We start from the raw sequence: 23,790 nt of genomic DNA, 5'->3' as shown, positions 1-23,790 counted from the left end.
CCAATCAGACCGCCCGAGTTCAAGGCAAGTCCCGCCCTCTTCCATCAGGAGTGGCAGATGCATCAACCAATCAAACGGGGTGGAGTGTTTAAAACTAACTTTCTGATTGGTGGGTGTAGTTGAGGGGCGGTACCGAGTGCCAGGCACAAAACACACTTAAAGGTTCAGAGTGTAAGATTGAGGTTAAACGGATCTATTGGCAGAAATTAAATATAAATACACACTAGTGTTGTTTTGACAAGTGTGTGTTAATCATACAAACTATGCCAATTTGTTTTCTTTACCGTAGAATGAGCCTGTATATTAATATACATTATATCCACATCAGGGCGGAATCCTCTCTACAGAGGCCGACATGTTTTTTTACAGTAGCCCAAACTGGACAAACTAAACACCTTTCTGAGTTTCTACTTGTTTTGTGGCTATTTTGAAATTTAAAATTATCCACAATAACAATAACTGAATTCTCATGGTGTGTGGATCAATTAAGTTTTATCTTATCTTTGTAAAGTCTTTGTGATGTAAATGGTAATATCGACAGAAATGTAATTTTTCACAATCTTAAATAGAGGAAAAACGTAGTAAATTTGATTATTAAACAGACAAACACACAAACAAATGCAAATGTAACTGAACCTCTTTGGCCGAGGTAAGAGGCTCATGTGAACAATGTTAAAACACTGGTATGTTCCTTTAAGTGGACTTTATGTTAAGTCCCATTACACTTGGTTTAATGGGTCAGCGGCACGATAGAGGCTTCATCCCACAGATAACGGGACAACTGAGTAATCTGATTTATTCCAAGACTAAAGCAGCCATGGTGATGTTGAGGACTTAGTAAATTAAAGTGCCATATAAGGATTCCTGTTGTACAAAAACAAATAAAACATCTTCATAACTGAGGCGACACATCAGTAGAGAAAACTCACATCATCTTAAGACCTGTCCTTTCACTTTATTCATGTTGCAACTCTCAAACAGTGAAGGTTACATCACACAGGGACGCTGAGTTAGTGTCCGACAGCTTGAAACTGCTTTTGTGACAACGTGGAAGAAGGAGGCGTTTTCTTTGGAAATGTGCAGGTGCAATGGTTCTGCCCTCTCTATGCCTGCAGCGTCATTTATACTGTATATATATACAATAACAACAATAACTTAATTTACAATATGTACAGGAAATACAGAAAAAAAGGGGAAATCAAAACATGAAACTGAAAACATTCAGGTATGTTCTTTGCAAACATACGGAGAGAGTATGACAGATTATCGTGGGAGTGCACAGAGCAAAGGCTTAATCCTTATGATGTTTACATTTAATTTCACTTTAAACAGCAATCCAAGAGCTGGTCGGGAGTCAGTTACTTGCTCGAGGAAACTTCAGCAGAGTGGAAAGGTCCTTGTACTACTACCTGTTGTTCTCCATCATTGTTAATTTCAGCTGCTGCGCAAATGATCCTTATGGCAGTTACAAGCCCCTCGTTGTCATTAGGAGGGCTGACAGCAATGATTGTAGGGAACATAAAAAGTGACACATGCATTGGGTTTTTAGAAAAGAGGCCACCACCCTCTGCTACCATCTCCTGAGACAAAGTCACAGTGTCCTGCCTGAACACAGCATCACGTGTGGAGTCTGTGGATGAGCTGATATACGGAATGTACACTCACAGAAAGGATGAATACACACGGAGAATGTTCTCGGTAAAGTTGCGTCAAAGAAAACTTCAGACTAAAGATCTCTGACAAAACTGAAAAGGCCACAAATCAAATACACATGGCATGTTTATCTAGAGAAATCTTCACTAAGAAAAAAACCCTTTCCTCTATTTTCTTCTGCTGCTGCCACACTGGCTTCACCATCTCTTCTTCAGTCCTCACCACACAAATGATAAAATATGAACTTATTCACCCTCTTAATAAAGTGACAACAGACAACAGGATGATTCAGCTCAGGGAAAAGAAAGTCGTCCTGGGCCTGTCACACAAAAGGAGCCCTCAATTTGTCAGTGGATTTGGTTTTGTATGTAAAAAGTGGGAAAATCCCACTTAAACACCTCAAACGCCACAACTTCACTCATGCACGCATGCACACACGGAAACGTCTCCTCCAAAGCAACTCAAGTAGAAGTTGACCTTTCCCATTGGCCCAGAGTTCAGGGGAGTTAAGGGGATGTATGGTCGAAGGTCCATATCAGCATTGCACAAATAAAACTAGCACTCCAAATCAACACATCACTTTTTTTAAGAAAACCAAACACATCACCACCCACTAGCTACTCTCAAATAAAACACAGCACTATAGATGCAAATCTTTTTTTTGTTTTTCAGTGTAAAGCTAATTTTTCCTTTTCCTTCGTTTTGTCCTGAATAAATCTTCCTACGGTTTCATAGCTTATCTCTTTGTCAACACTCACACATCTAACACACATCAGCTTCGGACAGAAACTCAACTAAAACTGCACTAAAAGTAGGGAAGTAGAAAATCTCTACATGAGCAAAATCTGTCCAGAAATGTCAGCAAACTATTCAGCATTTTCCACTCAAGCTACAGTACTTTAACAGTGCAAAAAACATTTAGCTCCCGGATCAGTCGAAAATGATAGTTAGCTAACATCGGGATAATATTGACGGTGTCTCTCTCCTGTCAGCGCTACATTCAAAGTTGATTATACTTGCGAAACTCTGAACAGACCAGTTTCAGTCCCTCTTGAAAAGCTATAACGTGCACGGTGCAGGATTTTCCGGGGCCCATTTTCTAAATTTGGCTTTAGTATCCTGTTGTTCTATTCAGGGGACTTGGTCTTGAGCCAATATAGAATCAATAAAATGTCAACACAAGTATTTCTTTTTTCGCAAACCAGGTTAGTAAATCAAACATAAAGCAAAAACAAAACTGCATTTTAAAAAGTCTTTTTTTGGCAACTGTTTTGTAAAAGTACCTGTACGTGCTTCCGGTCACCGACTGCAACATCGTCTTATTTACATCCCTTCAACTAGTCACAATAAGATAAAAAACAAGACAGAACAAACCGAGCAAAGCGAACAAAGGGTATAAGACAAAGAAACGTGTGATGAGCATGACTCTCTCCTGGACTTCCTCAGCAAACGTCCGACATGTAGGTGAACAGCAGAACTCTGGTCCCTCCCTCCTGCTACTGATCTTATCTACAGATTTGCTTATTGCAAATTTGAAGCGTGTCGCCTATATTTACTTCTTGCAGCGCTAGGTGTTTATATTTAGTTAAGAGCTGAACGTGGATACTTGGCATTAGTTGCTCCTAGATGTGTTTACGCCGAGTGAGAGGAATCCAAAAAATACCATCCTGGGTGCCATTAGCACAGTCCTCTCACAGAGACCAGACCGCGGACATTCATTTACAGCCCAAGTGCTTCATGTCCAGCACTGAGCCTGGTTTACTGTTGGGGGGGGAAGTCACTGCCGCTGTTCAAACAGACAAAGCCATTCGACGAGCTGGAGGCTTTGGTGAAAACAGAATATTTTGTGGAGACTGAAGTATTTGGAAACTGAGATCCAAGTCCACCGTGCAGAAGTCCGACTCTCAGACACAGAGTCCTGACTGCAGAGCGGTGAGGCGGCGTTCAATGCACTCCTTACCTGCAGACACACAGAAACAGGGAAAGTGTCAGTGAGTGGCTCAACATAAATCACGTCCATAAAAACATGCAGGTTTGTTGTGTGCGAGCAGCTTTAGCTCTGTGACACCTGCCCAGGCGGAAATATCCACTTTACCATCAGAGAAAAAAATGGTGCAGGGATGAATATTTCATGGAAGGTACCCGGAGCTAAGTGGACATGGCCCCTGCTTTGTGTAAGATGAGCCGATGGACATACTTACACTTGCTAACACGGAGGATGTCGTCCTGTTCAGTGAGCAGCTGAGACAAGCCCTCCATTAGCAGCAGAGCTTTGTGGTAGCGCAGGACCGATGCTTCCCCCTGGTGGAACATCTCGTCCAGCGCAGCCGCCTGAACCTGGGACGACAACAGCAGCTTGATTTGAGCCTTGATCAGAATAATAATTAGAGAGCACATTCAAGTAGTAACTAACACTAATTATTAACTGGATGCCCACGGATGCAGCGTCTGACTGACTCCTGCTAAGTTTTCTCTGAGCTTTACCATCTGCACGGTGTGGCTGAACAGCAGCCGCTCTGCTGTGATGGAGCTGATTTGGTCCATTAGACGATGCTTCCTGGAAAAGAAGCGCTCCAGACGCGTGCTGAGCGTGCGACAGGACGCCACGCTGGACTTGTACACCTCGTTCAGCCTCCTCACGACTGTGCGAAGGACAGAGAGTTAAGAACAAATTTATTCCGACACGTGCGACATCTCTCTCTTATCTGAGGAAATGGCTCATACCTTGTTTGACTGTAGCGGATGGGTAGAGTTTGCCCTGCTTCACTCGCTCCATGGCTGTGTGCAAGGCAGTGGACACGAGCTCTGCAGTCTTAAGGTAGAGAACCAGCTGTTCTGCATGACTGTGTACACACACACACACACAAACACACACACATTACACAATGTAAGGCACGGAACACAATCTCTGCCACCAGCTGTCTTTAAAAACAAGAATCGAGACCCCTGATCTAAATCTTCCTCTTTCTCTACATTCAAACTCCTCAGTTCACTACTCAGCAGAACAGAAATGTCTCAGCCGATTGCATTTCAGTCACTGTGCTTCTGTTTGCTCTGCTGCAACTCTGCATTCAGAAAAAAAGGTTTTGAGTAGACTCGGCACATGTGCTCACTGCCTGCTGAAAATCTCAATGTAGAAATCTTTTTACTAATTTGCTTAGTCACTGTGCAAAGCCAGACGTATCTTTCCCTTCAGAGGGAATTAACAGTATCACTGCCATCAGCACAAAGACTCCCAGCCGGACTTGATGTGGCCTCACCTCCACTCTCGGCTCAGCGAGCTTATCTGATCGGCCACCAGGCTCTGCTGCTGACCGAGGCAGGCCTGAGCAACCTCCAGCTGCTCCCCCACCGTCGCGATACCACGGGCGCCGGCCACCTCCATCAGGCAGCGGGCGAAGTCCAGCGTGAAACGGAGGCTTTGCACCGTGTCCGTGTGCTCCTGCTGCGCTCCGACAGAGGGGGGGGGGGGATTAGAATTAGAAACGGAGGAAAACAGATGGGGACTATGTCATTCAGTCTGAAGGCAAGTTTTAAACAGGACGCAGGCATTTTAACTTTAGCTACAGGCACCTGAACTACCTCATGCTGTCTTTTATTCTAATATTCTCTCCACACTCTCTTGAGGAAAGCTGAACAAACCCCCAGGTTGGAGTAAAAAAAATCCTCACTTCATACATGCTTAGAATAAAAAGTGATGACTCCTTTATCTCTACTTTCCAGAGCTGAGAGTGAAACCTGCTCCTCACCTCCATCAGCGTCTCCTCAGGCAGCTCCGGTGCCTCAAAGGTTACTGGGCCTCCCATGTTGGCTGTGATGGGATCAGTGAAGCTGTAGCGAGGACTGGAAGGAGCCTCGAAGCCGTCCAGATAGGTGCCTGTCTGAGGATAGCGGCTCGTGAAGGAGCCTGCGGGGCTGACTGAGATGAATGAGCCTGCAGGAGTCAGAAAAAGAGAAGTGTGAGACTTAAAATCCTTTCATATCATGTGTCATTTTCATTGCTCTTGAATAAAAAGGTAAATCAGCATGTGGACCCGAGCTACGCTGCTTGTTATTTCTCAAATGAATAGCTGCATTAAAATTAATGATCAAGCCACTAAGTTAGTTTTTATTCCCATAAATAGTCTAATTACCAATTGGAAAATTGTGTTAGGAAAAGCAGCAATTTGGGTTATTACTCCCTGAGTGGAACTAAATCTCTCCACAGCTTGGCTTCATTTAAATCTAGGGTCAGCTGAAAATCAACCCTGGATGCTTTTTACAATCACTTTAATTAATTTTTCACATCATGGAAATTGAAAACAGCAGCTTTCCGGTGCTCCATGTTGTACAACATGTTGAGCAGAATATTAAAGTTGCTGCGGATGTGTGGTTTGATTCCCACTTGCTGCAGAGGCAACATTAAAACAAATAACTTGTGTGCATGTGCTACCTGAGTATTTCCTCTGTCGGGAGGTTTGAGGTGGGGTGCTGCAGCTGGGAGGAGAGCCCACAGTGAAGACCACCTGTGCAGGGCTAATGGATCCAGGTGCAAGGCCTACCCCACCACCGGGGGGCACTAGAGGAGAGAGAAGAGGATTAACTAAAAGGTAAAGGTTGAGCTTCAACTTAGAGTTATAGTTTTTAGTGTTCAAAAACAAAAATCTGACTACATACAGACACTGGTAAATCAACTAGAGTCTCTCACCTGTTATTTCTATGGCTTTTTCCGGGGTCAGGTTCTCTGCGCTGCCTCGTTCCCCCCCCGGTCCGCCCGGTCCAAACGCAGCCATCAGCAGCATGTCAGACAGACGGCCGGCACTCTGAGACCTGCACAGGAAAGATGGGGAGGCAACGGAGAACATAGGAGCAAATAAACTAAAAAAAATAATAAAATGAACAAATTAGACCAACATCATTGTTAAATATGTATTATAACTATTTATTAAGCTATTTATTTCCTCCCATGCTTTATGATTTCTAATCTCTGTCTTGAAATACAACAGATCTGCAGGTGCTCTGATAAAATGTGATGTATTTATGCTTGAAATGCTATAATAACAAATCAGAACCTGAAATTAAATTAAAACACAATTCAAACCCAGCAATGAATGGTTTATGAAAGACGATATATTTCCAGCTTGAAAATAGAAACCATATAAAAAAATGTGTCTTGCATCTGTAGGTGAACAAAAGCAGAAACAACAAACTAACCTCCCAAAGCTCTTGGGGTCATCGTTCAGTCGGTGGATGACCTGAGTCTGGGCCTGATGTCCTGGGTCTCCGAGCTCTGCCGGGGCAGTCCTGCTGCACGGAGAGCCGAAGACCAGACCCTGCTGCGTGAGGAAGGTCACCAGGTTCGGGGAGCTGGGAGGCTTGGGGAACTCAAACGGAGGGATCACCTGAGGAGAGACAGTTGAGCTATATCAGTGGTCGGATTCGGCTGCTGGATGTGTTCTTCTAGTGCTGTGTATCTCAACGGAGCCGACTGACCCTGGAGGGGGAGCCGAGGATGGTGGGAAGAGGGCTGCGCTGCATCAGCTCGCTCAGTCTGGGGGACGAGTGTAAAGGTCGGATGGTCATCAGGCCCGACGAGGGGCCGCCCACCGGGTCCGAGTGCTGCTTCCTGATCTTCTGCCTGGCGCCACCAGTGACGCACTCGGAAAGACAGGGGGCGCTGTGGAGCCGGGTTCCCAGTCCTGCCCTCTGCTGAGAAGTCGGCCTGGGCTCCGCGTGCTGAGGAGCTGAAACAGAAGGGAGGGCAGAAGGAGGTCTGGATGTATTCATATATATTTTCGTTGTCCTTTAGTTAGAAGGTGGTGTTGCAAAAAAAAATTAAATGTCAGACCAGACAAGATAACAACAAATCTACAAAGAGATGGCAGAGACAGACACGTCCTGTCTGACTCTCCCACTGCTCTGCTGGCATGCATGTCCGACAACTGAGGAAAAGTGTGAAGCACAGAGGAGACGACAGGATGTCTCTGTGTGTAGGCAGTTCATCTTCTCAGCCAATAACTCTCAAAACTACAGACCAAAATCATTCAATTCCTTGTTTTATCCAACAAACACTTCCAAACCTGAATTTATCTGATTCAAACCCTCAGATATGAGGAGCTTAAAGGATTAATTGATGCAAGTTTTCATCAAATAATCCAGTGAGTTCCTAACTTGCTCATCAGGACACCAGAAGATGTCCCAAAGTAAATCTGCAGGGTCAAAAGATGATTAAAGAACCAAGAGAGAAACAAAAGTTTTAAAAGACTTGGGTCCATTTTTCTTCCCGACTTTTATGTTTTTATCTCTTTTTGTGAGAGACTGAATTCTTTTACTCTTTCAAGCCTCTAAAAACCCTTCAAATTAAACTGTCCCTGCTGAATTACACAGTAGAAACCCATTGCCCATAACGAGTGGTCACAAGTAGACACGAGGGTATTGCTGAACTAATCAATTGGTGGACTCATTGATTCAACACAGCTCCGTTACAATAGAACAAACAAAATGCTCACTGGAGCTTTGTATTCAATACACAAGCCGAGATACAGTTTTTGGGGGAAAACTGTGTGACCTGCATCTGCGAACGTGATTTTGAAAGTGAACACTATCCTCTGAGCTACCTTGAGGCGACAGCTGGAAAGTTCGAGCGCCTCCCAGCGACAGTCTGCGGGTCGTGGTGACAGTCGCCTGCACGTGCGGCGGCGAAGGTCCGAGCCGAGCGAAGCCCAACGAGCTTCCACTGCTGCAGCGACGCACCGGGGTCGACAACCTGAGGACAACAAGTTCATCAGCATTCATTGATTCAGGTCATCTGCATTTTGTGTGTGTGTGTGGGGGGGATACAGACCGTGGTGAGCCATCCTGTTTAATAGATTGCAGATTCTGCTCCATGCGCTGGTAGTTCTGGACCTGAGTGGGGACTGGGATAGGAGATGACTTGCTCTGGTTTCCATAGTTACTTCCCAAGAACTCGCTAGGCCTGCCAGCAACAGTGAGAGGAACAGAGTGTGCCAAGGGAAACTGTCAGACAAGATGAGACACTGTGTGTGTGTGTGTGTGTGTTTGTGTCTGTGCGTGTTTCAATGTGGAGGAGTACGTGTAACAGTACTCAATGTGACTAACCATACTGAGTGTTTGTAAAGAAAACATGATCTTTTAATTAAAGACATTGTAAAATCTTTTATTTTATTCTTTTCTGATCCTAAAAATTCAGCAGAAATGTTTCAACTTTCAGCGTTTGTATAATGTACATTTATGCAGATCTAGCATTGATCACCACTAATTATCAATATTTCTATTTAGTATTTTCTCTCAGCTTGAGTCAACTCATTAGCATATAACAAGTGTCAGAGAATTTCAAGTATTCCATTCTACCACATGTTCTAGTTTCTAAACCTGCATGACCAGAAATGTAGACTTTCAGCTCAGTGCTGTTACCTGACAGGACTGGGAGAGCCGCTGTGGGGGGGCGAGCGTGGGGGTGTTTTGACTTGACTGCACAGACCAGCAGAGGCAAGAAGAGAGCTGATTACAGAGAGGAAAAGAAACAGGAGACACACTGTGACACGTTTGTTAAGGTGCATCTTCTTAGGGAAATATGTTCTCACTTTTAATATAAATCCAATGAATGAATATCAATTAATTTCACTGTATTCTGTAATAAGGTAGAATTGATGAAAAATACAGGTGATGGTCAATCCCACTTACCCACTGGTCATCAGGCTGTCCTGCAGCACTTTACTCTCACATGTCAGCTCAGCGGCTGGAAAACCAGAATAAAAAAATCTCAGAATATTTATCTATTAAATGAATAAGAAACTTTCTGAAGAAAATAAGGTTCTAACTGCATCCGCGCATCACTACTCCAGAAAAAAGAGATTATGAAACGCTGTAAATGCCACATAGAGCCAGTCTATAAAAAATATATAGACTCGAACTTCAAATACTTCATCCAGTTGAGCTGGAACCAAAGCTGAATCTGTGCACAGCTGTGTTTGACATTTAGGAGGAGATTTCATGAAAAAACAGTTTTCTTACCGGGGAAGTCAGCCGGCACCATGACAAAGTCATCCGTGTCACAGGAGGAGGAGTTCTTGCTGCTGCCGCCCCCCCCAGACGAGTCCTTGAGGAGAAAACCAGTGGCCTCCTGGGTAGGGGAGGCCAGAGCTTTGGCCCGCAAGTGCTGGACCTCAGCAAGAGACTGCTGCAGGGACGGAGAGATTGAACGAAGCAGATACACAAAGAAGCACAGAGTGAGAGGACGTCAAACAGGCATTGACTGCACATAAAGAACACACAACTATAAATACTCAGATACAGACAGAAGAACTACAGAGAGGCAGGGGTACAACAATAAACACAAACCGGTGGCGAAGCGAGATGAGAGGTGGAGGAGCTGCTACAGGAGCTGGCTGACGCAGAGCTCGGGAAGCAGGTCATGGTCACAGCTGGAGTTGCTGTGACAGAAAAAATGCACACAACATATTTGTTAGATAACCCAAGGAACGTAAGCAGAACGTTTGTTTACAGGACCAGTAACCAGGTCACTTACCATGACAGGTGTTTGTGTTGCTAACGGAAATACACTAGGTTTTTATCAAGTTCATCACTATATGGGTGTACAATGGACTATAATGCAATTAGTTTATCATGTGGATGAAAACTTTAATCTTGATATAATTTCAAGAATTTATTATTTTGGGTTGCATTCTTTTTTGGAAGAACTGTGCAAAAAAAAAGTGCAAAAAACAGTTTTGCACTTACAAAAATATGCCAACTAGCGAGTGTTTTCCAAGTTTTCTGTTGATTTCTACAAGAATAAGTCATGGATTTGAAGGATGACATGTTTCGGGGACTTTTTACTGAGGATTGTTTATATTCACAAAAATAATTACAAACCTGAACTCGTGTTTTAGTGAGAATTATTCAAACAAGGTTCTGTTAGGCATCATAATATTTATTCTTACTTACTCTTTTTTACTGACGAGCTCGCCTCCAGGAAAGGATGAGAGAAAAACTCATCTACAAACAACAGAAGAGGAAAATGTAATGAGCAGAATCTTGTGGAAAAGGAGAATTTATGTAACCATGAGCACATGATGCAAATATAATGATTTCTTGTGTAGACAACACACAGACACATGCACAGTGTTCTGCTCTGTGGGTGACATTTCATAATCTAGCACTTCTTCATTGAGTGGAAACGTCACATTCACAGGAACATTTCCCACGTCTGTTGCCTGGGTAACTAGATCACCATCTACAAATACATATCCCGACCCATTTATGGCAAAATGAACTATTCAGGTCATCGGTGAAAACTCACTGCACCACACAGATCTATTCATTTTACTGTATCACTTCTCATTCTGATGTTCACTCACCAAAGTCCATGCGGTCCTTGTGGCTGCGCTGCAGCAGACCCAGCAGTAGCTGCCTCAGATGACTGGACGTCTCTCTGGGGATGCTGCAAACAAAGAACACCGTAATTATTGTTTGCTGCTGTGCAGAAAAAAAGAGAAACTCAAGGGGAATCTGTAATGGTCACAAAATACGACAGACACCTGTTGTTATTGATAAGGAAACACATTTAGCTGCAGTGAATTTAGTCGCTTAGTAATGTGACAATTAAATTAAATAATGATTTGATAATGATTTGTTCCAACTATTTGTGTATCTGTCCACATTCCTCATCACAGGACTCTCCGACAGGCTTTCAATAAGAATCTTAAACCTTTGCAGAGCCTGTGCTTTAGAAAGAGTGGGTGGGGGTGATTTGTTGGAGGCTCATCATCTTTGACAACGTTGTAAACTAACTGCTGTTCAGCTGTTGGAACAGCCAGCTGGCAGCATCTCTCTAGAAGGTGAGATTTGCAAACTGCACGTTGGGGGTTAGCGCTAAAAACCTAATTTTGGCCAGAACTTCACTTTTCGTTGTTTATTTTACTCTGAAGATGCATTACAGGAAATGTGCTAATTTCTGATGAGCAAAAACACACAACAGCAGAAAGAATGGTATAATTCAGTGTTTTCAGGACGTCTACCAAATAACAATATAACCATGTTGTCATGTCAGTGTAACTCTAACTCACTTTGGGCTGAGACTCTTGTTCTTCTCGTAAAACAGCCGCAGGTCCTGAGGGCTGCTGGCCTGCAGATGACAGAGGATAGGAGAGACGTAACAATACTGATAAGGATGAGCTCTACTTATGTCACACTCTCTGGTTACTTCACAAAAGCATAAAAACAATAATAAAACAACTGAAATAATTCAATATGAAGTAAAAAGAGGGATTAAAGCCAATATTTTGGACATTACAAGACAGAATGTGAGCGTGTGCATATACAGACGTAGCAGTAGCACAGGGTCATCCTACAGTCACATTCATTTTATAGCCAGTGCGTTGCCATTGCACAGATTCCACAGAGCATGTTTAAAAATGCCTGTTAACGAGGCAGTGAAACAAAGCTTCACAGTCAGGAAGCTTCTGAAATGCTGCTGAGCTGGTTTAAGATATGTTTAGATAAGATAAGTTTCCAAAAGGTTTCATCTTTCATCTTGTTCAGCATTGGACAAGTCACCGGGTTCCTGCTCGTTTGGAGGAAGATGAAGAAGATAATCTGCAATGCATGCAACCGAGGAATTTGACGTGTTTACCTGAAAAGGAGCCTTTCCTGTCAGGCACTGAAACACGATGGTCCCTATACTCCACAAGTCCGCCTTGGCATCATAGTGTTGGGACATAATGACCTCAGGAGCCTGGTGAGGTAAAAACATGAACATTTAATGAGATGATGGGAGTTTTCATAATTACTGCTGGAGGACAAAGCTGCATTACTGTTTCCTATGCGGGATACTTTTAGAGATGGGTTTCAATTACCAAGAGCTAGAGCTCTTCTGTTTAATACTAAGAATATTAAGATAAACAGCCCATAATGGACCCTGTTAACCTTCGCTATGAATGAACACACAGAAGCCATAAAATCGAATTTGCTAGGGTTGATCAACCAACTGAAACTTTGACACAATGATGATTTTGGCTATTTTTCCTGTATATATAAAAAACAACAAACGCTTACCATGTACATAGGAGAGCCACAGAGCGTAGCCGCCATCATGTTAGTCTGAAGGTACCGGGCGAAGCCAAAGTCCGCTGCAGAGAGGGAGGGAGGGAGGGGGGGAGGAAGTGGAGGATAAAGAACAAGCAGAGGCAAAAGATGGATGAGTTAACATTTGGTGCAAGAATCAAATGCAGCTGAATTTCCATCCAGCCCAGGCTCTGATCCCAGGGACAGAAATAAAATGATTAAATAAGAGAAACAAATTGAAAAGACCTTTCTAAAGAAAAACTGCAGATGGCTGCTAAACAAGAGAAATAGCTCATAGTGCTCTGGAAGTCATTTTTGTCGATGCTCAGCAGATTGGTCTATTTGTTTTCAACGAGAATGGCACCAAGTACAGCATATACCTCTCCCAAGGCCCAACAGTCTCCTCAAATATCAAGATCCATGAATTATTCCATGAGAAATTGGTGAAAATATATATAAAAAACACAATGTCAAAGAAAGCAACAAATAAAACATTTCTGAATTCCCCCCCTTTGTCTTGAACTGCACCAGTGTATGGGACACTGTCTTGACCCGTGTGCAAAACTTTCACCAAGTTTCATGGTAATCTGTTCAGTCCATTCCTTATAATCCTGCTAAACCAACAAACCAACAGGGCTGAAAACAAACCCTCCTTGGTGGAGGTAAAAATAGAAAAGACCTTTCCTGAGAAAAACTGAGCTCATGATAGTGCTCAGAAAAAGTAGTTTTTTCCTGCTACAGGATCTCATCTGAATGGTCGGTTTGTTTATAAAACCGATAAAAACTATTTGTCATGTTATTCTAGCAGCCTGAGCTTAATATTATCTCCATATCTTCTACTTTATTGTGTGATTACTGGTGACAATGAAGCATCATCACTCTGGACCCACTTTACTCTCATGGCTTAGTAAAATATCCACTAAGTAGAGCTTCACTGCTGTGTAGCTCAGTTTTTATAGGAATCCTAATCAATATATATTGAGTACATATATATATATACTCAAAGACAAAGGTTACCTAACTTCCTTAAGCACCAGCATGCTGCCTATTCAAAGAGTCAACAAATCGATTTTAGTAGTCCCCTGCTTCATGTGCATGTGTATACCTGAATCTGTGTAAGTACAGTGCGTGTGTGTGTTTTTCCTGCAGCCATAAGGATTATAACACTCTGTTGTGACTGAGCTCGACACCAGCCTCAGACTTCAGTCCCGCTGGGCCACCGACTCTCTCCAGAGGAAAATAAAGAATTAACGGGCTTAAGGATTAGCTGAGTTCCCAAACATCCGAGCAACACACACACACACACACACACACACACACACACACACACACACACACACACACACACACACACACACACACACACACACACACACACACACACACACACACACACACACACACACACACACACAAACGCTGTACTTGCACATGACACTTAACATCATGGTGATTACCTGCTGTTACACAAACGTCATATTTCGGGGTCAAACAGACACATACCTCTTGGATCTGTGACTGGGTTTTCTCTCTATTGGTATTTTTCCATTGGTGTGCCGTGTCAGAGCCAGACTACCAACACCGCCGGAGGAAAATGTAAAAATTATCTGCATCATCTAATAAATTTCCTCTAACAAGATTAGTCTTCTAATCTTAGTGGAATCAATTGCCTTGGGATAAAAAAATCCTTATGAGGTCCTCTTGCAATAAAACTGCTGTTACGAGCTTTACTGCGCTGGAGGGATTTCCATACGGAGCCCCACGAAATTCAATTAGCGTTTGCTCACGTAGAGGCTCCTGGTGCTTTCCCATTAAATCCCAACGTACACCCACATACTGTCTTCTCACAGTGGGAGTGAAGAAGTATTTTATTTCTTACCGTCTTTACACATTTTAACCATCAGATTCTATGGGTTAAGGGCTAAGATAAGTTCAGATAATGTCAAATAGCGGCTTGTTTACCTTATTCAGTGTAATATGTCGATTATTGACTAACTCTAGATGACCATTGAACTTTTATCAATCTATGTAGTTTTCTTTTTTTTGCAGTTTCTTCCGCAAAGGTCAGAATAAAATAAAGTTGTTGCCAATCGCTTTCACCCTGTAGCACTTTGTGACAACCCCAGTGTGTTAAAAGACAACAACTGAAACCGATGTGCTGTGATACAATGCACATCAGAATACATTATGATTACAGATGTTTTTAAGTACAAGCTCCTCCCACCATCACACCTACCAATCTTGATGCAGGTGTTGTTGGAGTGCGACTTGCGTCCCTGTGGGTACGAGAGCAGAATGTTCTGGGGCTTGAGGTCCCGGTGGATTATTCCCTTGGACTGCAGGACCCTCATGGCCCCTGCGATTTGCTGCAGGAAAACCCGGATGGTATCCTCACTCAGCGTGCCTTTGGCTGCAGAGAAACATAAATCAGAATAAAGGTTGGTATATCGGTGGGGGTACAGTGGGCAGGCTCAATTCTCAAATGGCAATATTTTCTGACCACATCTGCAGCTCAAATTGCAGATCATCTGTTGAAATATTTGTGTACGCGATGACATCGGCCCCGTGTGACCTCCTGCTCCTCGTCTCCTTTCCCCTCCAATCCCCCCCCCTCATCTCACAGTGGTGCCACACGGAGCTCCTCCCTTCTCTTGAATTACTTTCTGACTCCACCTCGCTCCTCACAGAGTTTTAAAAGCCAGGTTCAACCAGGAGAACCTGTAGTTTACTGACCACAGTGGGAAGTGAATCCAAAACCACTTGTAAAAAATGTTTTCTTAGCCAGAGCAGTTGAGTTATCGGAATAGGATCTTTATTTAGAGTGTGGGTTGGTACCTGACAGGACAACGTTAGCAGATCAGAGAACACGAGTGGAACTATGTGACTATTCAGAGTCCAGTGATTTATGAGATGTGGTGAACCTGGGATAAACTGTTTGTTGACTCATTGGAAAGAGGTGTTGTCTCACGTACTGTGTGTATGATGAATCAAGACAGGAGAACACAGGAGGCACGTTTCTCTGTGAGCTGTATTACACAGTATGTCAAACTCTATTTTAAGCCTCAGGTACTTAAAGTTCCTGTAGCTGTTCCTGAAACTTAAGATAAAAAAGCTGCTTCCTGTGGTCTGACTGGAAGAGACAGAGTAGTGATGTGGATGCCGTTCAGTCTATACTTTACTTCATATACTTTTTAAATTGTTGTGGAAGAGAGCCAGAACTAGTTATTTCATGTATTTTTTATATTTAATTACTTAATATTAAGCCACCGCTCCAGTGGTAAAATAGCCCACTAGAATCCGTCTTTTGTCTGCAATGTTATTGGGAAGAATCGGAATTCACTCAAGAAGTTTCACATCACTGAGACTTACTCCTCCCTGGTCTGTAAATCAAAATAAACAACTCCCATGCCAATATGGATCTTATAGCTTCTATGGTTCCCTCCCTATAAAAACACTCGCAGATAATATTATTTTAAACCTGTTCACCTTGTTTGCATAAAAACATGTATGATCTTGCTTTTCACACAGTGGAGAGATTCCTTGTCATCAAGTAACAAACATGATATTTCACCAACTGCCTCAATGTCTTTTTCTACTGAACATGGATGAATTGCTGCACTTACAGTGTAAGTAGTCTGCGAGGTCCCCCCCATTGCAGTACTGGGTTTGGAAAAGAGAGGGAGAGAAGAAGGGAGGGGAAATGAAGCAGACAGAACGGAATCACGTTAGAAAACACAAGTATTAACGATACCTTATGTGTAAACACAGGAAATACGTTTTTTGACATCACCCGGTCTCTGAGGGGAGCAGAGAGACCGAGGAGAAACTTGACGACTGTGTTACAGATTTATAACCTTGCTCTGATTCCCAACATCATTGATATGACAGGTGTGTCTCTGAAAGGCTGCATCAGTCATTTCCTTCTCTAAGATGCAGAGATCAACTCAGAAACAGTGAAGATGGTAATAAATCGCATGAGTTGGAGAAATGCATCTGCTGTTTCTTTCAGGCTTTATTTATATCTGCGTTACACTTCTGTACATTTGCTCTTTTGCAGCCAATCTCAAATATTGAGTGACATTAAAAGGACACGTGACTCCATGTCAATATTATGTCTTTGCAGATGTAAATGTTCTTCAAACAGACACACAGTATCTACAGAGTCAAAGTGAGTTTCACTGGCGTCACGTGATGTTCACTTGCTGTTTATGTTGCTTCTATAACTTTAGAATGTGGAGTCATCCATGGAGCATAACAAAATAAAGAACTTTCTTACTACCAAAGACATTCCAACCATTTTCACATTTTCAAGCAGAACATGTATTCATTGTGAATGTGAACACTGCATCTTGGGATCTGAAGATGCCTTTGGCCATTGCTGAACTTCGCCTGACTTTACACATCCGTGGCTGCTTTCCAACAACAATGTTGTCAGTTGCTGCATGCTCACATAAGTATACTGTATATGTATCTGAGAGTCGTATCTGAGCAGCGTGAGTCAGTCTCAGATAACTAATTAAGACCAAACTTAATGAAAACACAAGCACTTGAACAAATCAGTGTGATAAGAACTATCTGAAATGACTAGTTTGGTCCATGTCCCTTCCATTAACTTGGAGGAAGCAGGATTTATAACCTATACTGCAGCCAGTAAAAGTGGCTTCACTTTATGGAGCCATCATGTCGTCCATCTTTATATAAATGATCAATATGTCAGTATTATTGTATTTGAGCAGGCTAGAAAATAGAGTTCCTCAAACTCAAGTTATAGATGATTTGTTTAAAAGTATATTTTTTTAACTCTGGCACTTCACCAGTGAAATGTGGCCACGGTGAAGAGAATAAAACCTGCAGCAGCTGAATGGCTGACTGACGGTCGCTTATCCCCCTTGATGCCTGAGGACACAGCTAATTATAGCCCGGGCCCTGTCAGAGCTGCCTGCAAGGGCTGACAATACAGCTGCTCGGCAAACAAAGACACACATCACAGAGAGCTTACCTCCATTACCAGGTACACGGAGCTGGCAGTTTCCTAAAGAGAGAGAAGAAAAGAGGGGGGGATGTAAACAAACACATGTCAGCGACAGACAAAGAAAGTAACAGGGAGGCTGATCCCGTCCGGGGAAACTAAGCTGGAGGTTTGGAGGAATAAGCAACAGTCGCAAAGGGTCGCAGAGAAAAGGAGGATTAAAGAGAGAGAGAGAGAATGGAAAAAGAAGAAACACAAGTGAAGCTACTAGTCTGATTAAAATTCTAAGTTGAAATTGAATCAATGCCAAAATTATATCAAAATCAATTATGGGACACAAATATATACACACATATGAAGTGGCCTCGATTTATTTTGTATTTTAATATCCTGTTTTCTCTAATTTGAAATAACTCAATGAAAATATCAATGAGTCGCAGTATATTTTTCAAAAGTTTAAGGATTGATTTTTGCTCCGGAGTCATGGTTGAGGTTTTACATTCAGCAGAGAATGACAAACACTTTACAAATCTGAGGCAGATCAATTATTTGTGTTATACCTCCCTACAGTACTGGCACAATGCAAAAAAAACGATTTGTATATTTGTCTGTTTGTTATTACTATTGATGTCGATTGTATTAAGATAGTTATTAATAATGAATAATAAGCTCCAGACCAGACAAAAAGTGACGCCTGTTGTTTGCGTTGTTTACTTAGAAATGTGACAACACCAACAACACAGAGTTCTACATTCGTGCTGAGCCAAAAACAATTAGGGAATCGGAGCAGTTGGCTCGGCTGTCAACAGCATTATCAACACAATGGGTGAATCAGGGAGAGAGAGAGAGAGGGAGAGGTGCTCGACTGTAACGTTAACTCGTAAACTCCCACAACGACAGCAAAGAAGTGAAAGGGGCGTGAATTTACAGCACTGAAGTAAAAGCAACTGGTATAGCATCAGTTATTTACTTTCTTTTTACGATCCTCTCTAACCCACACGAGGTCTGATGAACAACCAGCGGGGGGGCCTCCCTCTTATCACATGGCAACAGATGACTGACGCTCTGACCTCATCTCTTGTTGGATCCACCAGAGGCCAGAGCGTCTCTGGCGTTTCAGCTGAGTCAGGCCTTCTACCAGTTGGTTGTTCTGTTTGTTTTTATAGCAGATGGACGGCGACCAGGTGCCTGGTTCCTCCACAGGCTGATTCTCTGCACCATGACTTGCAATAAAAATATTAAGTACGATGCCACGGTGGGTGAATGAAATGCAAATGACCCAATGCACAACAGTGAGAGACAGCACCGTGTCTCTTTTGAGGTGTCAGCTATTTCCTGGTTCAAAAGGTGCAGTGTCCTCAGTGAGGGCTGCACAGGGAAACTGCGACTCTTAAATAAACATCCCATTATCACCTCTGCCCAGACGATCCAGCTGCTGTTTGCCTTACTCGCTCAAAACCTGTTTCGAAACAGGAACTTGTCGCATTGGCTAAAAACTTGTGGAACTCAGACAATAACACCCAATTAGTCGACTCCCTCAGTATGTCTGAGTCAGTTTGTGTGAGACAATCTGGGGAAGTTTGAAAAGTAAAAGCAAAGTAAAAGCATTTCTCTGGTGTCCACTGCTTGTTTTGGACTCAGTTTCCTCCTGACCTAGTTAAATTGCTGAGTGTTAGGACCCCCCCCCCCTCCTCTGGACGTCTACACTCTTTACAGCTGGGAGACGACAAACCTGTAATCAGACACCAGTTCAAACCTCAAATGCCCAGAGAAGTGACACAGTGACTGGGTGGGTATGAAGATTAGAGAGAGAGGAGTATTTTAGGGTCGTGCTTGAGCAAAGACCTGATTGCAGAGATACTGAAGAGGAGCTCTAAGGCAAAGCAGTTAATTCCCTATTTTCCACCAATTCAACAATGTATAATTAGTCACGACTTCACTGTTCGTGCCTGTGCCTGGTGACTAAGCCCTCTGACGCTAAAGATAACATTAGAGGATGAAACATAAACTTGAATCAATAGAACAAATCTCGGAAAACCTACATTATCCGCTCTCACTTAAGATGCAGATTTCATACAGGATAAAGGAAATAATTCAATAGCCCAGAAATAATTTAAAAACCAACAGAGTGAGACCAGAAATATTTCTGTTAAAGTATGATACTGACGCAGTTGGATTGTGTTGACGTTGCTGCAACACATTATTAAAGATATTTGTTCCAAGTTTCTCTGACCCTGGATCAGCACAACCTGCTTGTTAGGTGTTTTTTGACGAGAAGGCAGAGTCGTGGATTACAAAGACAAAAGAGGCAGCTGGTGAGTTAAGACAGGTATTTGTGTGGGGGCTGTGCTGTCTTAACAATCGGGAAGGGGTGCCTAAGTGCGACTGGTAACTAGGACACAAGCAACAACATCGCTGGGATTGTGGATTCAGGTTGTATTCTTTTTGGGTGTTTGCACCTAATCACCTGATCTGAACCCTAAGCACCTGCCTTGTTCCACGAAAAGAGGAGTAAACACACATGAGAAGAAACGCCTGAGGCAAGCGAAAGGGGACGACACTACACTTCCCGGATCAATGGGAGCCGCAGGGACAGGCCATGCAACTGCAGACAGAATGTAAACACGGGGGGGATGATGACAGACTTCTAACCTGACACAAAGTCTGAGGCACTCGCTGAAACTTTAACGAGGATTCGCTGTAAACGCAGAAAAACCGAGAGGAAACGTGCTCGAGCAGGAAGCAGCAGAGGAGAAATGCAGAAAAGCCTCATTTACACGAGTGAAAACAAAACAGTTGAAGCATGCGTGAGACAGAAGTGGGTCACATCCAGCAAAACCATCTGCTCCACTCGGAGAGCTCGCTGAGGAAACTGGGACAATAAAGTGTGCCATGATTAAACGTGTAAACAGACGTCTGTTCAAACGGACGTAATCTATTCGGTTTTTTTGGGTGTCGAGTGTGTCGTTAAATACCTGAAAGTCCAGTAACGCCACAATGTTTTCATGTTTCAGCTCCTGCAGGAAGGACAAGCAAAGCCATTGTTGTGCATGCACATATTTGACTTTAACAGAAACGTTCAGCAGCCAGTCAGGCTCCCGTGTTGTTCCTGGGACATTTACTCTCACGATGATATCTCCTTGTTCCGAGGAGATAAACATGCAGAGATAATCACTGCTCATATTTCACTCTGACATCTGGCTGCTCTCCAGGGCTGGATACTGAAACACTACATGCAAAACAGCAAAATATGGCGCTGAGCATTATATAAGCAGCCAAATAAAGTAAGAAACACTTTATAACACTTGGAAATATCACAGTGAAACATGTTGAGGTTCCAGGACACAGCTACTGTCTTATTTTGCCCTGGATACTATTCTCAGTATTTATTCTATGACAACTGGAAACCAGGGAACTTACCTTGAGTATCTTGATCTCTTTCCCCAGCAGGGTCTGGGATTTGGCCAGATTCTTCTTGTTTATGCATTTTACTGCCACCTCCCAGTCGTGTTTCTGGAAGCACACGATACATACAAAATCATCGTTATTGCACAGTTACACTTGGTGAATGAAAACCTGATACACAGGTAGAAACGTCCACAGCTAGTCAACATGTTTGAATCGTTCATTGATAAAAGAAACAGTGGATTCTACCACAAGTAACATAGTAGGTTATATGAAGTATAACACTAAAGCATATATTTATTTAAAAATATGGTTGTTGGTCTGTATATGCTTCTCTTCTTAATGAAATGTGGTTCCCGCTGAAATCAGACAGGAGGTCTCCACATCAATTTTTGGCAGTCTTGCAGCATGTGACTCTTTACTTTCATATTTGCAACAATCAATATGTGTCATCCTCTCATGTTGATGCAACATAACTGCAATGCAAATTCCCAGATGAAGCCCCAGAGCAGCTGCAGGCCTGACTCTCTCTCTCTCTCTCTCAGAAGATACATGATGATAACAGCATCTAATCAAATTACTCTCAACTGTATATTCTTTATTTAGAAGTGTGGGACATGTTAACATGATCCCTGCTGGCCCCAGCCTCAGGCTTCTGGACACAATACAAGTCTGCTGCCCTATATTTACATTCTCCACGCTCATGGACGCGCATCATGTGCATTATAAGCCTCTTGAGAAGTAAAGACTCTTTACAAATTGACAATCCTGCAGAAAATTGTGTATTTAAAAAAGGGAATTGCAGTTTTTTGAGCCTTTAGCTCTCGTTTCTCAGAACATCCTGTCTGGGCTGCCAGGCCTCTTAAGGCCGTACGATGGAAACAAACACAAACCGGGGGAAGTGAAAGGAAATGCACCAGGAACAATGAGCACAGATCATTTAAACCACCTTTAATCTGCTGGAGGTTCGAGTGTGTGTGTGTGTGTGTTGTTATAGGATGAATATGAGATATTAATGGGGGAGAGAGGCTGACCACTGACCTCTCGGTGTCTCCCTTTAAAGACGACAGCAAATGCGCCATGTCCGATCAGGTCCTTGCGACTGAACTCGAATGTCCCCACCGTCTCCATGTTGTCCCTTCTTCTTCTTCTTCTCTAGGACCAGGAGCAGGAACCAGGAGGCCTCGGGTCGGCGGCTCTCTGCGGGCGGAGGAGGGGGCAGCGGCGGCTGCAGCAGCTCGGATGGTCGGCCCCTCTCTCACTGGCCGCGGGCATCGAACCTTCCTCTCCTCTCATGGTCCCGCACGCTGGGGCTCGTACCCAGGCCTGGAGCTCGTCTCCATCGAGTCAACGAACTTAAAAAGCAGGGAAAGGTTGCTTTGTTTAGAAAGATGGAGTCGCTGGCTCGCTGGCTGCAGCTGCTGGTGAGCTGCGGTTTGTTTACATCCAGGAGCTGCGCGTCCCCGCGGCTGCGCGTCCCCGCGGCCGAGCTGCGACCGACCCCAGCTCAGGACGTCCAGCTGTGAGAACACGTGACCCGCGTCCAGTGACTCACCGCGGCTGTGAACACGATGGTGGTCCCAGCTGAGTGTCACAGGTTCGATTCCCTCACGAACACACACAGACTGTGGCGTGCCTCCGACGCACTGCGCATGCGCGGCAGGGCTACAGCTGGAGGTGTGACGTCAGCCGAGCAGGGCCCTGAGTCACGAAATAAATAATCATCATAATCATCATAATAATAACATTATAGTATTAATAATAAAACAAGCACATTGCAAAACAACGTTACGAAGTGCTTTACAAAGTTAAAGCAAAATAAAATATCAATAACGCAAGATTAAAAACAAATAGGACCCCCAACAACAATAATACACATAATAAACGCATTTGTTTGTACAGCAGCTTTCATACAAGAAATGCAGCTCAAAGTGCTTAAGTGTTAAAATAGCATTCATATGAATGAACAGATTTTAAGTAACGTAAGAACATGTTAAACATTTGGAATAAAAAAATATATAAAAGAATGAAATGCATAAAGACTGCAAAGAAAGACAGGGATACAAATAATGAAAGCATGAGCCTTGTGTAAGATAAGTAAAGAGAAGTGTTTGAAGTTTTCTTTTAAAGATGTTTACTGAACCAGTTTCTCTGATGTCTAGCAGCAGTCTCTTCCACAAGTTTATAAAAGCCTCTTTAAGCTTCCCCTTCTAAAGGCCTTTACACATTTATATTGGATTAATACATTTTCTAAGAGGAAATAATACCTTACTCCCCTGACTGAAGATGAAATGGTGACCTCACAGTCATTATTGATACACTCACCACTAGATGGAGTGATGGGTATTCACAATACTCATTATCATCCCCACAGTTCTCATCATGGACTCTGGAGGGGACGTGAACAGAGCTAAACATATTTTCTGCTTTGTATAAAAGTGTCATTCTCGACAATAAGCTTTTATTTTTATGACACTCACCCCTGTGTAGAATAATGAGGAGGAACGAGAAGTGGGTGGTAAAATAAATGCACTGCATCTTTGGACACAGTTGAGTTAAAATCCATAAAAATGTAAGATTATGGGACAAAAACTAAGAGAGGTGTAGATAATGAGAAAGAATGTCAGTCAAACCTGGAGAGAGACATGTGGAGCAGTTGCAAATGGAAGAACATCGATAACATGGACAGAAATAACAAT

General features: G+C 43.1%; 1 protein-coding gene across 3 annotated transcripts; it reads right to left on the bottom strand.

The window, feature by feature from the left end:
• Window positions 1–935: 935 nt before the first annotated feature.
• On the bottom strand, window positions 936–22,717 carry ulk1b (unc-51 like autophagy activating kinase 1). 3 transcript variants are annotated; one of them, XM_061071944.1, is made up of 28 exons: window positions 22,647–22,700; window positions 22,133–22,446; window positions 21,107–21,199; window positions 20,662–20,703; window positions 17,717–17,749; window positions 16,341–16,377; window positions 14,954–15,127; window positions 12,709–12,782; window positions 12,287–12,388; window positions 11,721–11,779; window positions 11,013–11,095; window positions 10,600–10,650; window positions 9,994–10,085; window positions 9,667–9,832; window positions 9,337–9,391; window positions 9,067–9,153; window positions 8,477–8,608; window positions 8,250–8,398; window positions 7,126–7,376; window positions 6,847–7,034; window positions 6,341–6,462; window positions 6,086–6,211; window positions 5,403–5,587; window positions 4,914–5,098; window positions 4,378–4,496; window positions 4,138–4,295; window positions 3,855–3,990; window positions 936–3,613 (listed from the first exon to the last, which is right to left on the bottom strand). In XM_061071944.1, the coding sequence occupies exons 2-28, from the start codon at window positions 22,220–22,222 to the stop codon at window positions 3,558–3,560; spliced, it is 3,045 nt and encodes a 1,014-aa protein (XP_060927927.1). In that variant the 5' UTR covers window positions 22,223–22,446; window positions 22,647–22,700; the 3' UTR covers window positions 936–3,557. The 3 variants fall into 3 exon arrangements, with proteins under 3 accessions (XP_060927927.1, XP_060927921.1, XP_060927935.1); XM_061071938.1 differs by having other exon boundaries at window positions 22,133–22,717; XM_061071952.1 differs by having other exon boundaries at window positions 9,667–9,829; window positions 22,133–22,717.
• Between the last annotated feature and the right edge of the window lie 1,073 nt (window positions 22,718–23,790).

This window comes from Limanda limanda, chromosome 1, assembly GCF_963576545.1.
Source record: "Limanda limanda chromosome 1, fLimLim1.1, whole genome shotgun sequence".
Classification (NCBI taxonomy): Eukaryota; Metazoa; Chordata; class Actinopteri; order Pleuronectiformes; family Pleuronectidae; genus Limanda; species Limanda limanda.
Note: the sequence above shows the minus strand (reverse complement) of the source record. Positions and strands in the feature narration are given on the sequence as shown.